Source organism: Schistocerca americana, chromosome X (assembly GCF_021461395.2).
Source record: "Schistocerca americana isolate TAMUIC-IGC-003095 chromosome X, iqSchAmer2.1, whole genome shotgun sequence".
Taxonomy (NCBI): domain Eukaryota; kingdom Metazoa; phylum Arthropoda; class Insecta; order Orthoptera; family Acrididae; genus Schistocerca; species Schistocerca americana.
Window position 1 is genome coordinate 217,743,621 of NC_060130.1, and position 19,155 is coordinate 217,762,775.

The following is a 19,155-nucleotide window of genomic DNA, read 5'->3' on the forward strand; positions in this document are numbered from 1 at the left end:
TATCCACTGGAGAGCACATGACGACCTGTGCAGTTGTGACCACTTCCCCATCTTCCTGTCACTGCCCTGGCATCAGGCCAACGGTCACTTATCCGGATGGGTTTTTAAACAAGGTGGACTGGGAAACTTTAACCTCTGTGGGCACCATTGACTCTCCCCCTCAGGGTAACATGGGTGTGATGGTTGAGCAGGTGACTACAACAGTCGTTAATGGAGAGGAAAATGCAATCCCTCGCTCTTTTAGATGCCCCCTTGGTGGTTGACAGAAGTCACTGAGGCAATTAAGGAGCATCAGCGAGCTCTACAGCAGCATAAGTGGCACCCTTCCCTGGATCACCTCATAGCCTTTAAGCGGCTCCTTGTCGGCGTTCGCCAGATTATCAAATTACGGATGGAGGAGTGTTGGGAGAGATAAGTCTCATCCATTGGATGCTGTACGTCACTGTCCCAAGTCTGGACGAAGATCAGACGTCTTTTTTGTACCAGATCCCAACAGGTGTCCCTGGCATTAACATCAATGGTGTGTTGTCAACCGGCGCTAACGCGATTGCTGAGCACTATGCTTGAGGCTCTGCTTCGGCAATCGAACCCCCCCCCCCCCCCCCCCTTTTGCACCCTTAAACGGTGGATGGAAAGGAAAGCCCTCTCGTTCGCTACACCCCACAGTGAATCCTATAATGCCCCATTTACATAGTGGGAGCTCCTCAGTGCCCTTGCACATTGCCCTGACACAGCTCCTGAGCCAGATCAGATCCATGGTCAGATGATTGAACATCTCTCATCTGACTACAAGTGACATCTGCTTGTCATCTTCAATCGGATCTGGTGCGTCTCGTCTTTCCATCCCAGTGGTGGGAGAGCACCATCATTCCGATGCTTAAACTCGGTAAAAACCCGCTTGAAGTGGATAGCTATCGGACCATCAGCCTCACCAATGTTCTTTGTAAGCTCCTGGAGTGTATGGTGTGTCTGTGGCTGTGTTGGCTCCTGCAGTCACGTGGTCTACTGACTCCATGCCAGGGCGGCTTCCGCCAGGGTTGCTCTAACACTGATAATCTTGTGTCCCAAGAGTCTGCCATCCGAACAGCCTTTTCCAGATGCCAACACCTAGGTGCCGTCTTGTTTGATTTACAAAAAGCATATGACACCACCTGGCAACATCATATCCTTGCCACATTATACAAGTGTGGTCTCAGAGGCCCACTCCTGTTTTTTTTTATCCAAAATTTCCTGTCACTTCATACTTTCCGTGTCCAGGTTGATGCCTCCCATAGTTCGCCCCATTTCCAGGAGAGAGGGGTCCCGCAGGGCTCCGTATTGAGTGTATCTCTATTTTTAGTTGCCATTAATGGTGTAGCAGCAGCTGTAGGGCCATCCGTCCCACTGTCTCTGTATGCAGACGACTTCTGAATTTCACACTGTTCCACCAGTATTGGTGTTGCTGAGTGGTGCCTACAGGGCGCCATCCACAAGGTGCAGTCATGGGCTCTAGCCCATGGTTTCCAGTTTTTGGCCGCAAAGTCGTGTATAATGCACTTCTGTTGGTGTCGTATTGTTCATGTGGAACCAGAACTTTACCTTAATGTCGATCCACTCACTGTAGTGGAGACATATCGATTCTTAGAACTGTGTTTTGACACCCGATTGACTTGGCTTTCTCACCTCAGTCACCTTAAGCAGAAATGCTGGCAGCACCTCAATGCCCTTCGCTGCCTGAGCAACACCAATTGGGGTGCAGATCGCTGTACGCTGCTGCAGCTCTACAGAGCCCTTGTTCAATCCCGCCTTGAGTATGGGAGTCTGGTTTATGGTTCGGCTGCACCCTCAGCATTGCGTTTGCTCGACCCAGTGCACCACTGTGGCGTTTGCCTAGTGACAGACGCTTGTAGGACGAGTCTGGTGAATAGTGTCCTGGTGGAGGCCGGAGTCCCTCCATTGCAGGTTAGGCGTGCACAGTTGCTCTCCAGTTACATTGCATACGTTTGTAGTTCTCTTGCGCATCTGAATTTCGGTCTCCTTTTCCTGCCCGTGGCGGTTCATCTCCTGCATCGGCGGCCCAGGTCAGGGCTTACACTTGCAGTTCGTGTTCAAACCCTTCTGTCTGAACTTCAGTTGTTGCCTTCACCACCTACACTTGATGTTCATTCACGAACACCTCAGTCGTGTACATCTAGGCTGCAGCTTCGATTCTCATCACGTACCGGGGCCACGAAGTGGTTTACACCGATGGCTCGATGGCTAATGGTCATGTTGGCTTTGCCTATGGTCACGGAGGACATATAGAGCAGCATTCCTTGCGTGATGGCTGCAGTGTTTTCACTGCAGAGCTGGCAGCCATATCTCGTGCTCTTGAGCACATCCACTCGTGCCCAAGTGAGTCATTTATCCTGTGTACTGATTCCTTGAGCAGCCTACAAGCTACTGACCAGTGCTATCCTCATCATCCTTTGGTAGCGACCATCCAGGAGTCCGTCTATGCCCTGGAATGGTCCAGTCATTCAGTGGTGTTTGTCTGGACCCCAGGTAAAGTAGGAATCCCAGGCAATGAATTTGCCAACAGGTTGGCTAAACGGGCTATGCAGAAACCGCTTATGGAGATCGGCTTCTCTGAAACTGACCTGAGCTCAGTATTACGCCGCAAGGTTTTGTGGCTTTGGGAGACAGAATGGCATAACCTCAGTACGCACAGCAAGCTGCGTGCCCTTGAGGAAACTACGAATGTGTGGAAGACTTCTGTGCGTGCCCTTAAGGAAACTACGAATTTGTGGAAGACCTCTGTGCGTGCCTCTCACAGGGACTCTGTGTTTCTCCGTCGGCTCCGCATTGGCCATACGTGGCTGTCTCATGGTTACCTCCTCCTTCGTGATGACCCACCTCAGTGTCACTGTGGCTCACGAATGACAGTCGTCCATCTCTTGCCGGACTGCTCACTTTCCGCCGCTCTGCAGCGGACTTTTAACCTTCCCAGCACCCTACCTTCAGTGTTGGGCAATAATGCCTCAACAGCAGCTTTAGTTTTACATTTTATTCTTGAGGGTGTGTTTTATCATTTTCTCCAAGTTTTAGCACATGTCCTTCATCCCTGTGTGTCCTCCACCCTCGTGCTTTCAGGGTGGGGGTTTTAATGTGTTGCAGAGTGGCTGGCTTTTCCTTTTTATCCTCATTGTCAGCCAGCCATGGTAACGTGCTTTTTTGATTTAAGATCTTCTACCTGTTTTTTGCGTCTTTGTGGTTTTCTTGTCCCCTTTTGTCCACTTAAGTGTGTTGACCTTCAGTCGTTGTCATTTTTCCTTTCATTCTGTTTGGTCTTGTCTCATTGTCTTACTCTCAGCATTGTGGCATTGTTTCCTTTGGAACAGTGGACCGATGACCTCATAGTTTGGTCCCTTCCTCACTCTTTTAAACCAACCAACTAGGCCACTCTTTGTGCAGTCTGTTGATTACTGGCTTGCCCAGCATTATTTGTGCCAGGTTTACTTAATTGGTACACTACATGGCTATGACAATTGAAACATGATGTCCTCCCTCTCTCTTAAAAAAAAAAAAAAGAAGAAGAAGAAGAAGAAGAAGAAAAGACCTCATAGATGTGTGCTGATGGGATGGATGACCATTGAGGCGAAATGGTCGTTAGTGGTAACCTTAGGTGAACCTGCCACACCATAGTTTTATAACACCTACATAGGCAGTCAGTGCTCTCTATCTGGGTGGACTGTACAGAACCCAAGCTGTTTGTGGGAATGCATGTGGATCCCAACTAAGACGAAAGAAATATCTCCACGTTATGGGTGGGTCATTAGCAGTCACCAAAACCCTCTGGAACTGCACCAGGAAATTGAACTTTGATCATTGTTGAAAGGCACAATCTTGTCAGAATGTCTTTGTTGTGGAGTAGAAAAACACGATACCCTCAGCTACCATAAGGCCTTGTAAGTTGTAGGGACGTCATGGACATTGACACTGCTGAACTGAAAAAGTAGTGGGGAATCGGAAGCATAACAGAAGAGAGGAATTTGATGATGTAAGTGAATGGTGAACTGTAGAGAACTGTTGCCTTCACCGTAACATTCAGTTGGCTATCCTAGAACTCATCAAGGTTTTATTTATTATACTAAAAGTAAAACTTTAGGTACCCAATCTAATGTGGTGCTACAAATGCCAATGGTGTGGTAGCACCACAGGAAAGACACCTTCAAAGCCAGGACATTATGTTCAGTGCCAGACTTCTGTCTAAATTGCTCAGATAGTCAGCTGCTAGGAGCAGGCATTGCGTGGTATTTTTAGAAGAAACGAAAATTAAAAAAATTATGTTGGTCATTAAAATTTCCTGTACTGAGAAAGAAATAACATAATACCTTGCAACCTCCTCTGTTCTGCATCTACATACATACTCTGCAGGCCACCTAATGGTGCCTGACAGAGGGTAACTTGTACGAATGTTAGTCATTTTCTTTCCTGTTCCACTTGCGAACAGAGTGAGGGGAAAATGACTGTTCATATGCTACCATACGAGTCCTAATTTCTTTTACATTGTCTGTGCAGTCCATATGTGATGCTATGTTGGTGGCAGTAGAATTGTTCTGCAGTTGGCTGCAGATGCTGATTCTCTAAGTTCTCTCAGTAGTGTTTCGGGAAAAGAATGCCAGCTTTCCTCCGGGGATTACCATGTGGGTTCACGAAGTATCTCTGCAATACTTTCTTGTTGATTGAACCTACTAGTAACAAATCTACTGACACGCTTTTGAATTGCTTTGATGTCTTCCTTTAATCCATCCTGATGTGGATCCCAAACACTCTAGCAGTACTCAATAATGGGTCTCACAAGTGTTCTATACACTATCGCCTGCCCCCCCCCCCCCCACCTCCCTTTTCCAGGGAAGAGAATGTTTTTATCACTTATATGAATGATATTCCATAACAGAATATTTGTTTGTAACCTATATAAAATCAGGTCACAGATATCAGGATATTTAGACTCAAAACTAAAGAAAATCCACTTCCGAACAACACTGTCTTCCATGCTCATGTGCAGTCAGGTGTCTGCTTATATGAACATGGTTTCCTATATAACGGACTTGTAAGAACTTTATAGTCAGTTGGCTAGTTTTTGAAGCGATCGTCTCTGAAGCTGGGTGTTTTGCATTGAAATGCAATTTTGGCGTTATTTTTGAATAGACTCGTCATTGATTTTGAAGGATATTATTGCGTTTTACTTAACGTGTACACATTTTATGGAAGCTTTAATGCTGCTTGGAAGTCCATGTTCAAAAGAAATGGACTTGGCTGTCTTTTAATCTAGGTACCTTAAATATCCTGTTAAATCATTGGGTCTTATCAATTGGTATGAGCCTCTTATGGTGGCTGTGAATCAGCACACAATTAAGTTTTTCCATTTCATTTTTTTTTTTTTCCCCCTTTTTGTCATCTCTGCCTTTTGTGGTGCTACAATAAATGCAAAACACCATGTATTAAGAGATACAGTCTAAATGTGTGTATTTTTAAACAGTGGAGACATTGGGCCATAGTGTGTAGATGGAGGGGGGGTGGGGAGGAGAGAGAGAGAGAGAGAGAGAGAGAGAGAGAGAGAGAGAGAGAGAGAGAGAGAGAGACAGATTGTCTACATCTGACAAAGGACTTAGTATTTTAGCTTACAATGTCAAACAGTCTTCTTTCAGTGTGCCTGTTTGCCACCAAGCACCTCCCATAAGTGGTGAGTAGTAATCTATCTTTTTGATATGTAATTATCAGTTCCTTTAATTCTACTATAGAGTTTCTTATTGGAACACATCAAAAACTGAGCAGTTGTGGTGAAAAACTACTATAACAACCTTAACTGTTCGCTTTCCAATTTTTTAATAAAAGAAGGAAGACTGACTAGTGATACCATTATTCAATATGTGTGGGCCATTTAAACATAATACTTTCTTCTTATTGCAGAAAATGGAAGCTGGATCCAAATGATAGTCGATGTGCTATGGCTAAATTGTACAACGCTGCAGAGCAGAGCAAACACATTTTGTCCACAATGAGTACAGCTGATTGTTTTATTGAGTCTTTGTGTGAAGGAACAGACTTTAGCTACAATGTTACAAGAGCACGATTTGAAGAGTTAATTAGTGCAGCTGTGAAAATGTGCACTGCCCCCATAGATGCAGCACTGAGCCAAGCAGGTATCGATTGCAGAGACATAAACAAGGTGAGTCATCTGGTAGAGTTACTACCATTTTACAACATTACCCTTTCTCCATCCCTTCCCCAATCCCTCATACCCTTCCATGCCCTCAACCCTCCCTTTTACCATTCCCTTTTGCACTGTGTAACAATTCTGAGTCAGGTGTTTCTTCTTGTGATAATGCTCATGTTCTATTTCTTTTTTTTTTTTAATTTTATTATACTGTATTGCTCTTCTGTGTCAGTGATTCAAGGCTATGACCATAGCATCATACTTTCAGGTGAATTTTCAAGCTCTATGTCTACATACGTACTCGGCAAGCCATCTTACGGTGCATGACAGAAGGTACCTTGTACCAACACTAATCATTTCCTTTCCTGTCCACTTGCAAATAGAGCAAGGGAAAAAGCAACTGTCTACGTGCCTCCATATGAACTGTAATATCTCTTATCTTATTGTCATGGTCCTTAAGCAAAATGCACTACATTGATGGCAGTAGAATCATTCTTCAGTCAGCAGCAAATGCTGATTCATTGACTTTTCTCAATAGTATTTCACAAAAAGAATATGGTCTTCCCTCCAAGGATTTCCATTTCAGTTCACGAAGCACCTCAGTAATAATCATTTGTTGATCGAACCTACTGGTAACAAACCAAGCAGCCTGCCTGTGAATTGCTTCAATGCTTCCTTTTATGCGACCTGGTGGGGATCCCAAACACTCGAGCAGTACTCAAGAATGGGTTGTACTAGTATTCTATACTTGGTCTCCTTTATGGATGAACCACACATTCCACACGATATTAGGCAAGTGTACTAGTTTCTTTGGCTCTTCATTGTATGTCACAGATGCAAGGTGGTGGTGGTGGTGGTGGTGATGATGATTTTACATTATTCTCCAGTTCTTTTCACTTACCTATGTTTCCTGTTAGGAAACACTGTGTGTGTGTGTGTGTGTGTGTGTGTGTGTGTGTGTGTGTGTGTGTGTGTGTGTGTGTAAATTCTCAAAATATGTGAATGCATAATGTTTGCCTAAAAGAACAGACACCACGGTGCAGAATCTGCAGCTATGAAAAATTATATATAAATTGAAGGGGGATAACTGCTGTCAGCTGCTGCAGGACGTTAAGTGGAATCAGTGGCGATGAGCGAAAATGTGTACTGGACCGAGACTCAAATCTGGGCTCTCCTGCATACTAGACAGGTGCAGTAACCACTGAACCATCCGGGACACAGTGTGAAATTTAAACTTATGTGATTTCTCCAAATAAATGTAGGCAAATGCCAGAACGGTTCCCTTGAAAAGAATGTGGGCAATTTCGTTCCCGATACCTGCATACACTGAGCTCGTACTCTCACTTCCTTGTCATTGGTGGGCTATAAGACCCTAATCTTCACTTATTCTTTTATTTACCATGAGTATTGCTGTCTAGTGTATACCAGCAGCAAGTGCAAGGCAAATAAATGAGAATATTAGTTCATATGTCTTAGCTGCTTCAGTTCAATTGTCAAGATTTTCAGCTCCGATTAGTCTGTCGCAAGCTGTGCTGCTGTATGTAAGAAAGCAAAATGAGTGAACTCTGGAAGCACTCAGTATTTTTAGATATGTTGGTCACAGAATATGGGAAGTAGGCAGAACTTAAGAGCTCTTTTTTTTTTTTATAGTGCGTTTTGCCTGGTCTCAAGTTGATTATGGTTGTGTGATGTGTCAGTATGCTCAGTCATTCTAGATGAAAACCTGTGAAGCAGTCAATCATGCGGAAATAGTGTTAGCCACCAAACCTTTTATGATCAGCTCCACTGTATGCTCTGAGACTAGCAAACCACCTCTTGTAATTGCATAGCAGCTCATCATGGTGTGAGAAGATTATAAAGTTTCCTCAGTGCGGAAGACACAGGCACACCATATCGTCGGTCACCCATTGACAGAAAAACACACTGAATAACAATTTGTGAGCACGTATCGAGCCTTTGGAATACATAGAAGTCAGGGGAAGCTCATGGAGGCCAGATGGATTGAACTTTAAAAAGGTAAGTAGGTTATTAGTAGATGTTACTACATGCGACATAAGAGGGTGAACCTTCCATCTACTAGCCACAATTACAAGAATTGTGCAATTGAACATCTCACGGACAAAGTTGTAACTGCCGCATGTGCCTTTAGAGTTGTTACCAATGCAGAATGTAAAATTTGTTAATCAAACTCTAGAACCTGACCTAATCCATTCCCTGGAATGATTTATTGCTGTGCAGGAAGGGGTCATTTCAGCCAAGCACTTAATGCAACACGTAGAGCATTTCAGAGAAGGATGACGACATATGACAATGATTGTGAGTGCTGCAGTACCAAGTGCCACAGTGGCTCTGACTCTGGTGCGTGTAGCTTTTATTCTTTTGAGGTGGAGAGCCAGTCATGAGCATAAACCACCAATACTCCAGGTTTTAGTAGACTAGATCCATAGAGCATAAGAGAGAGTGAGAGTATAACTTTGTAGTGTGAATGCAGAGTAGGTGTAAATTTAGGATTAAGAGAAAAGGAAGCATTGGGACAAGCCATGAAGGTTTTAATTGCCAGAAGTGAAAACAAGTGCAAAAAGAAGACTTCTAAGCAAATAGCAACAAGCAGCTTAGTAAGAAAGATTTGATGCAGTATCTAACACGTCAGCAACTTGCTAGTTGTTTTGGGTATAAAATTTATTTGTAATTTGTACAAACAAGTAGTGTGATATGAAAATGGTGTGTCTTGTTCGTGTGTGTGTGTGTGTGTGTGTGTGTGTGTGTGTGTGTGTGTGTGTGTGTGTGTGTGTGAGGGGGGGCGGGCGCTTGTAAAGTAGTAGAACACAATATAGTTAGCCTTACTCAAATTCAAAAAAGCCTTCGTATGTAGTAAAGGCAACTATTTAATATCGGAAGAATTTTTTAATTAATATTGTATTTAACTTTTCTTGCAATATAAGACACACAGATAAATAACATTTACACTACCAGAAAAAAACTTTAATAATGAATGTAAAGTACATTCTTTTTGAAGCATGCAGAAATTTTTTAGATCTTCACTAATTTGTCAGGTCCTTTCTCTCCTAAATTGTTTCTTAATTTTGACCAAACAAGCCAGTAGGTGGAGAAGATCCTCTCAATGGATGCAGTGCTAGCAGGGCAAGAAAAGGGGCCTAATAAAGTAATTGTAAGAATGGGTTACATTTTGAATAAGTTAATAATAGGAATTTTAATTGAACTATCGTCAATGTGAAAAATAGACAAAACAATAAAACCCACAAAAACTAAATTTGACCCACTGGGTTGGATTTTTTTTTTTTTTTAAATACCCATGTTTATCTCAACTCTCATGTATGGCCATATTAGAGTAAATCTGAGCAGTGCATTGCCACAGCTATGAAAGCAGGCGAGCACGGGATTTTGTCACTGTAATAATTCAACAAGGCCAGTGCAGTGTTTTGATGTAGGTCAGCTTGTTGAAACAGTGAACTCAGCAGGACTGCATATACTAATGCAGCAAAGGGCAAGGCAGTTGTCCAAACTGACAGTGGCAGTGGATTTTTTGGATACGTGACTGATAGTGCTGCATATGCATGAATGAATGGTGCACTGCTATTGACAATAAGTACAAGTAATTTTTGTAATGGATTTATTCTTAGTCTTGCAGCCGAATTGGGGCGACAGGGTTTTGCCAAATGAGGATACCACGTGGACCTGCCAATAAAAAGTCACTGGTTTGAGGCCACAGATGAACAACAGCTCTATACACTAAGTCCCTCCCCACAATTAGTCCCAATTTGCAGTGGACTACACCAGGTCATCTCCAGTAGCATGGCTGACCACTGCTCAGAGTGCAGCAGGTATCCACACTAGGCATCTTCACATGGTAGGCATCCCCTACTGTGACTCAGCTGGGTGTCAGCCGGGGCCACACAGCATCGTCAAGAACATGCTGCAAACGCTCGGGGCAAAAGCCGCATCAGTATTGTGTGGAATGTGAGCAGCCAGCACAGTGGAATTCAGTGGCCAGCTGGCCACTGATAGTCTATCGAGCAGCTGAGATGCCTCAATGTAAGAACTTGTTAGATTTGCAGCTGCCTTTCCGTGGAACCTCTCGGGCTCCCACCTCGCCTCCGTCGCCTGTTTGCACCGTGCTGGCTCGTAGCCACTCCACCCTGCACCAGGGAACACTGTAGTTAGCACACTGGATTCATATTCAGAAGGACCAGAATTCAAATCGACATCGAGCCATCCACATTTAGGGTTGTCATAGTCCCTCCCTCTCCCCCTCTGAAATAGATATAGCATTTGCTGGGATTGTTCGTTACAGAAAAGCTTGTCCTATTTCCTTCCTCATTTTGATCATATCTGTGCTTGTGTTCTGTCTCTCTAATTACAATGAACGGTACATTGCAATCTATTATCTTCCTTTTCCTTTCTTTGTGGTTTTTGAGGAGGACATTGAGTGCTATTGCATCAGTTGTCACTTCGATTCCATACTAAACTGCAAGCACAAGGTTTCATTTCGTATCAGTTTGATTCAAAGGAAGAATTACACAGTAATTAAATTTCCAGAGATTTCCATGAATTTTGCCTTTAAGCAGGCAAAATATCTGCTTGCCATCTTCTTCCAGGGCAATGATGTGGAGCACATTTGGTAATGCACAATTCATCGGTTGTCATTTATAGAGTCTACTTTTCACAAATTTTTAACCCTGAAAGTGGTTCTTCATGTCAGAAGGTGACACTGGCATTGACAGACAGTCTGTCACTCCCTTGCCATTCCAAAAGCAGTTGACCTGATCTTAAACATATTTTATGTTGGCATCTTCTATACTGTTGCTGTTTTCCACAATCTGTAAGACATGGTGTATACGACCCGGGAGATCCGGGAAAAACCCGGGAATTTGTTCATCCGGGAGAAAACCAGGAAAAACCAGGGAATTTTTTAGAATTCTGGAAATTTTTCGTTGTTTTAGTTTCCAGTTAAATTTGTGTAACTTTGACTGGTAAGAACCGATACTCTAACAAAGGATATTACTGTATCCCGCTACTCCAGAATAATACTGCAGCATTAAAACATGAACGAGAGGAAAAAATGAAAATAAAACTTAAATTGCAAAGGAAATGTGCCATATAAAATAACACAGTGTATGTACAAGCGTCTGTCAACAGCAAAATGGGTTACAGGCTGTAGGAAGACTATGCAATGCTTCATAACAACGAATTGCCTCCGATGAGTGTGACGTCACAACTGTTTAAATTAGATTCATTTAAGCAGTTACGAGCGGGCTCATGCACACGCGTATGAGTAATACCTTCTCCTGCATCTGGCTACAGAAATGTGGCTGTTGGCTGTGCAAGCAGCAGTAGCAGCAACCAGCCACATGGGGTACCTGGAAAAATTTTACTGGCGCGCCCAAGCTGCCACATTCACGCGTGCGCAGCAGTCCTGGATCTAGTGGAGGGGGGGGGGGGGGGCGGCAAACAGTAGTATCTGAACCGGGCAACAATTGCGGGGGGAGAGGGCAGATTCATATTCTTGAGGGGAAAAAACCTTCTTTTACAAAGCACCTAGCATCCAGCGCACGTCGGTCTGTCGATTGTTCATATGATTTTGAAATGCACCTCTGCTGGTTTTTGGACATTTTTGAACACATTCTAAGTTGATTTTTGAATGCGTGCATAGTGTACGTGATATCTCTGCCAGGGGAATCCTCATCACATCTAGACATGAACTTTCCTCCAGACAAAACGGGACGGGGCTATACGAGCTGAGCGGAATAAAGCCGAACCGGTGAATGCCAACTGCTGCTTGTTTATGTGGTTGATTTGGTTTGCAAATGTTCAGCGTTGTTATAATTACTAGCGAAATCCATAGATTCAGATTACCAGAGTTGAAATAAATGACTAACAGGAATAACAGGTAAGAAAGATTATGTATTATCTTCTCGGTGTATCCAAGAAAGTGAATTTTGACGGAAAATTTTTGGCCACATCGCTACATTAGACAGGGCCAGTTGTAGTCACGAGCTAGCAGCTGCTTAAGTTCCATTCTGGGAGTAGTGCGGAAAATGCATTGTACGAACAAATACTAACACCTAACCGGAGAATAATCGCTGGATAACTAAACCAGTGATTGTGGCAGGGTTAGTAAAGTTAAACGGAGAATGAGTTTTGACAGTAGTAGGAATAGTTAGAGTTAGTGATGACAAGATTGTTTGTTAGTACGAGGAAGGAGAAGAAATGGGGACATCACACAAATTATGGAAGAATATGACGATTCCAAATTCATACAAAAATTTTATTCTCGTGCATGAAACTGGAGCATATGAATGAAATTTGAAACTAGTTCCTAACATAAAGCTTTTTGATTGTAGTAGGAAAATAGATATTTTGTGTTGCTACTTCGTGAATTATATTGCTGTAATATAAAAATGATCGTTATTGCCAAAACAGTCTTACTTATTTGGTGTGTGTTAAAATTGCTGCAGTATTGGAATGGCCTATTTCGTTTTATCCAGGAAACAGTGACAAAATAGATGTAGTTAGATTGAGAAACCACACCATTCTTGGGTACTATTTGTATTAACAGCTTTTTCAGTATTAGACGACATTTCGATTTATCATGTAGCAAAATGTTTGACAAACTTTGATGAGGTAATAGCTCTTTTGCAGAAAGGAAAGCACACCATGTAAAGCTGTAGCAAGATCAGAGAGAAAAACCACTAGGACCTAAGGATTGAAGAAATGTGTACTGTCTTGCATGTCTCTTGTCTTTACTGGTTTTAGGTATCCTATATTTAATTTTATGTCACACAGAAGAGCAAGTTATTAGCTAATAGATAATAAAGAGTCCTGATTTTGTGAAGAGTTCTTGTTCTCCTGGTTACAAATAATCCCATCCAGTATTAATTGCGTGTTTTTTAAAAATAAGAGGGGCAGAATGTCAAACCGGCTGACTGGGAGAAGGAGAGACACTACAGGAATTTTAATTTCCACAGTCCTGAAATAGTTCGATGGGATCCGTTACAAAATATACACCTTTGAATTACACAGAGCGAAATACAGTGATGTGTGGTATAAGAATGTTGTTTGAAGAGGCGTGGCACTGCACTTCGCCACACTTAAGACCAAATAACATCTCTTACATTTCCTCTCAGATATATGTTTTAGGTATCAGACTCTTCAGAAATATGTGCGCTACAAAATGAACTTTCTGGAAATTTTTTTTTTTTATTTTTATTTTTTTTTTTTTTTTTTTTTTTTTTTTTTTTTTTTTTTTTTTTTTTTTTTTTTTATATATATATATATATATGTGTGCAGAGCAGTCTGAGCTATAGTGGAGGGTCTCCACGTGACACGTGTTTACGTTTAGTGATTTTTGTGTTTCGTCTTCGTTTACTGCTCTCACGTCAAATGAAAACAAGACGGATTTCTGTGGTTGGGAGCTATCAAGTGAATTAAAATACATTCACATAATTATGGTAGGCTAAAATGTGTTACTAGTTTCAGAATTTATTTTATTTCCACCTTTCTGACAGTCAAGCATTAATCACCTTGCAGAACAGTGTAGTTATTTTTGTCGGTTTTCTAAAGAAATTTGGCTTTTATTAAGCTTTCCTGCTGAGGCAGTAAATTTATTTGACACACAGTGTTTAATTCCACTCCATTGGCTAGTTTCAACTGTTCACTGCATTTCAAGTGCGCGATTCCATCTTCTAGCACGTACGGAATTATGCCATAATAAAGATCCAAACATGAGATAATACAGTACTGGTACTCCAAGAAAATTTACATCCTGAAAACCACACTGAAAAGCTTAATATGAGGTTGAGGCCCACATCATTGGGAATCTGGACATGCGAATGTGCGCTTTAAGTCAAACTATGCTTTTTAGTATGGTTCACGAACTTCCGATGCTCTTGGTGTGTCCTCTGATGTCTTGTTTCTCTTATGACATAATGTAAGAAAGATCTTTTAATGTTTTACATGTACGAACATACGGGCTTCCTACGTCACCGTAGCTGTGCAAGCGTGGTGATGCCTCTTATCTGGTGCTCTCTGGCAACTGCTGAAATGAATCTATTTCTAACAGGTCGCAGGAAAATATTGAGAATTGCGGTTCGAAAAGCGATATTTTCAAAGTAAATTTCCTTTTACACAAAAGGAACTATGTGCAAGAATGTACAATGAATTTCTTAAATCGCGGAGTGTTTGCTCTAATTTAAAAATCAACTCTTTGATGACGAGCCATTTAGAAGAATTTTGAGCCCAGAAGATCAGAGATTTATGTCGGTATTAAAAATTTTACTGGCGTATTTGTGTGATGTATCTTAAAGTGGAACATGCACTAAACAGATCAACATTATATGTGAAAGCTTAGCTTCTCCTGTAGCTTATTAATATTAGAGACAAATATTCTATGTGAAAGCTTTGCTTTTCGTGTAGCAACACTATGGATATTAACTTAAGCCATCAACTTTTCCTTTGGTGGAATTCGAATTTATACTTTCTTAATACAAAAATATGCAGCATACATGTTGCTGCCCATCAAAGATCTTCCCAGAACGTGTTTTTTCCCCCTGAGTTTCATTTTCTAAAGTACTGAGAAATTCTATGCTGCTGTATAAAACCATATCCGTTCAAAGTATTGATAAGTTTTACAGTTCTGACGGAAAGTATAATGTCACTTAACAGGGAAAAAGTGTATTTTCACAGGGGAGAAAATGTATTTTTCACCGGGAGATCCAGGAATTTTTTCTCCTTGTCCCCATATACACCCTGTAAGAGATCTGTGTGTTCCATAATTGTTCTATTCCAATGTTATAAGACTTATTCCACTGTCTACAGTAGATACCCTGTGGAGAGTTTGCTGTGTGAATGCCATGACATATATCAAAATGGTCATGTGCACTGATGTACATCCAGCACACATTGACACTGATATAAAGGAAAATTGGCTGCTCTTTTGGCTAGGCCATGTACCTTTTGTAGCTCATACAGTATATTCTGTATATTGTGTCTTTTGTGATGTACGTAGATTGCTGGGCTTCGTTTAGAAGGAAGATATCAACTCAAACTAACATTTATTTGTCTTGTAAAGTAGTTTTTTCTGTCAGATCTATACTTTTTGTGTTTATATTTTGAGATGTCTTAAACATGAAGCTGTTCTCATCCTTATTGGTAACAGGTATAGTTAATTTGAAATAAATTTGTGATTGACTGTTCAGTGAGTCAAAATATGGGGAAGAGGCATCATACAATTGTTGGTCTTTGTTGCACTGCACATGCTTATTGTGATGCTGTCTCTAGAGAGCATGAGGATTTATGAGTGATACCATACTGCAAATTGTCTAGCATTGCTGCTGCTCCTCCATTGACTTACTTGTGAAACACAAAGCTGTTTCTGTCAAACAAAGTGTGCTACTTACATATCATTTCACCTCTGTTATGATCTCTTCAGATACTAGTGTCTCCGTTTTCTTGTAATGAAGACGAAATACAAATTGAAGCCAACCGTTCTCTTATTTTTGTACAGCAAGTAAATGAACGATCTCTCATCATCCATTTGCACTTTTTGTACATCATCCACCTTTAATATACGTCCATGATTCTGCCTGATATTTTGTATAATGTTTGTATGAGATTTGTCTTAGTGGACGGCACGCTATTGTTTTCCAGCATTTGTATACAAGAATTCGTTTCCTGATGGATGCATCATTGTAGCACCTGGTTATTGAAATATATTGTTCTGCGTCAGTTTTGGGACAGAATGATCCATAAAGTGAAACAACATGACTCTGTTATAGTTAAGCTAAATAGCTTACAAATTACTGACAGATTGCTACTTACCATAAGCATTGTGGCCCGAGATGCTGGAAATGGTGGGTGTGTGTGTGTGTGTGTGTGTGTGTGTGTGTGTGTGTGTGTGTGTGTGTGTGTGTGTGTTTGCCTTTTACTTATGAAGCTGTGGCCAAAAGCTATAAGTGAGTGTCTTTTAATTGTGTTGTCTGCAACTTGTTGTTTCGTCTTCACAGTAAGTAGCAATCTGTCTTTTCCTACATTGCTGATATTCTTTTCTGGAGTTTCCATTGTTTGATTACAAATTACTGAATTGTTTAAGAATTACTATATTGACCAGAGTAAGATTTATATTACTAGTTACATAAGCTCCCTCTTGTATGTCTATTTAACTTTTCAGACCTTTTCTTATTTCTACTAATGTTATGAGTGTACTACAGAATTCTGAAATATTTCTTTTAGGTGCTCCTGTGCGGTGGATCTGCGAAAATCCCAGTAATTCAGCAATCTGTGTCAGAAATGTTTCCCAATTCAGAGTTATTATGTAGTGTAAATCCCGATGAACTGATTGCCCTGGGTGCTGCGAAGCATGGTAGTTATCTGAAAGAACCATTTGACCCAGGTTGTGATCATCTATCATATGATATCCCAGTTGTAACAAAATCAATTTTTATGAAGGTAAGGAACTCAGTTAGTGTAGTTCTGATTTAGTCCTATATCATCACATGATCTCCTTGAGAAGATCAGCAGTTAGGAACTTCTTGAGTGGTTTTGAATGGTTGGTGTGCGTAAATACTTTTATTATTATTATTATTATTATTATTATTATTATTTGTAAATTATAGATTGCAGCAATCAGTCATCCTTTTTAAATTTTATTATACAGATCTAGATTTCGTGGGTGAAGCCCGATCAACAGGGACTTACATCCTTTGAGTGAAAATAACAGTGCATTGAGAATGGCTAGCTTCTAGCCGAAATGTAGATCTGCATAATAAAATTTAAAAAGGATGACCAATTGGTGCAGTCTATAATTTACAAGTTAATATAACAGTCCCTGAGTGCAACCGCTTTCCGAATGTAAGGTAACCTGATTATTATTATTATTATTATTATTATTATTATTATTATTTCCTGTGTTGGTGTCAGTTCAGATCATGTTAAGCTTTGTTGGCAGTGAGCTTCATTTTCTTCTTTTCTCAAAATTTCTTCATTCAGTTTCTTCCAATTTTGTTGTGGAAATTAAAATTAAACTCCAGTTAGCAGCAACATAGAGTGGTTGATATAATGTTTGCAGGCTTCTTCCTTGTTATACTTTCTGTTTCCTGATAACAGCTGTTTTTCAGATATTAGCATGCTTCACCAAAACCAGTTTCAGATTCAGGATAAGTTGTATAATTTAAATGAAAACTGTGATCCATTTAACATAAACTGAATTTTAAAACTATTGCTCTGGTTCATCATGTAAAGAACATACTGAATTTTTTTCTTTAAGTCAAATAATTTTGAAAGCGTTACGGAGATGATAGATAAACTCCAGTGGAAGACTCTGCGAGAGAGATGCTCAGTAGCTCAGTACAGGCTTTTGTTGAAGTTTCGAGAACAAACCTTCACCAAGGAGTCAAAAAGTATATTGCTCCCTCCTACGTATATCTCGCGAAGAGACCATGAGGATAAAATCAGAGAGATTAGAGCCCACGCAGAGGCATACTGACAATCTTTCTTTCCACGAACAAGAAGAGACTGGAATGGAAGGGAGAACCCAATAGAGGTACTCAAGGTACCCCCCCGCCACACACAATCAGGTGTCTTGCAGAGTATGGATGTAGATGTAGATATTACTATATAACTAATTCCTTGAATATAATAGAGGGAAACATTCCACGTGGGGAAAAATATATTTAAAAACAAAGATGATGTGACTTACCAAACGAAAGCGCTGGCACGTCGATAGACACACAAACAAACACAAACATGCACACAAAATTCTAGCTTTCGCAACCAGCGGTTGCTTCGTCAGGAAAGAGGGAAGGAGAGGGAAAGGCGAAAGGATGTGGGTTTTAAGGGAGAGGGTAAGGAGTCATTCCAATCCCAATCCCAGGAGCGGAAAGACTTACCTTAGGGGGGAAAAAAGGGCAGGCACACACCGCACGTACGTACACACACACACACACACACACACACACACACACACACACACACACACACACACACACACACACACACACACAAAATAGACTAATGGTGCCAATGCTGTTTTGCGGCAGGTGCAGTGGTTGTGATGGGGGTAGAACGTGCTGGGTGCTTGGATTGGGCCTTGGTCTGCCACAGGGATATAATCCCTGTATCATGAGGTTGGGAGTTAGGGTTGGCATAGGGATGGGCTAGGCTGTTCTGTAGTTTGGGTGAGCGACAGAACACCACTTTAGGAGGGATGGGAAGGATCTCTGGTAGGATGTCCCTCATTTCAGAGCAGGATGAGATATAATCATAGCCCTGGCGATGGATATGGTTCCATTGTTCCAGCCAGGGTGATGCAGGTTCACAAGGGAAGTGCTGCTTTGTAACTGACTTGTAGGGATTGTGGTAGGATTGGGGATGTGTGAGGCAATGGCACAGTAAATATGTTTGTGGACTAGGTTTGGGGATGGGGGTTGTATCATGTGTCTGTGAAAACCTTTGTGAAGGCTTCAGCATGTTGAGCAAGGGGGTTCTCACCACTGCAGATATGTCATACTTGGGTGGCTACGCAGCATGCGAGGGATTTTTTCTTGTGGAAGGGATAACAGCTGTTGAAATACAAGTATCGTTGGTGGTTAGTCAGTTTAATGTGGACAGAAGTGTGGATGGAGCCATCAGAGAGGTGGATGTCAGCATGCAGGAAGGGTACACATTTGGTAGAGAAGGACCAGGTGAAACGTAGGGGAGGAAAAGGCGTTAAGGTTGTGAAGGAATGTAGATAAGTTTCAACCCCACCCCCACCCCTCTGAACCTAGTCAATGAACAGATTTCCTGTGCCATATCCTCACACACCCTCAATCCTTCCACCACCCCAAAAATCAGTTACAAAGAACCGCCCCCTGTGTCACCCAGTATCACCTTGGACTGGAACAACTGAAATATACCTTTCCCCGGAGCTTTGATTATCTCTCATCCTACGCTGAAATGAGGGACATTCTATCCAAGAT

General features: G+C 41.5%; 1 protein-coding gene across 1 annotated transcript in view; it reads left to right on the forward strand.

Moving 5' to 3' along the window:
* The window catches only part of LOC124555485 (heat shock 70 kDa protein 14-like), a 150,195-nt gene that overhangs the window by 109,720 nt on the left and 21,320 nt on the right, over positions 1–19,155 (forward strand). The window contains exons 6-7 of the mRNA XM_047129408.1: positions 5,935–6,193; positions 16,430–16,645. Coding sequence (XP_046985364.1) covers positions 5,935–6,193; positions 16,430–16,645 — 475 coding nt within the window. The remainder of the gene's footprint in view (positions 1–5,934; positions 6,194–16,429; positions 16,646–19,155) is intronic.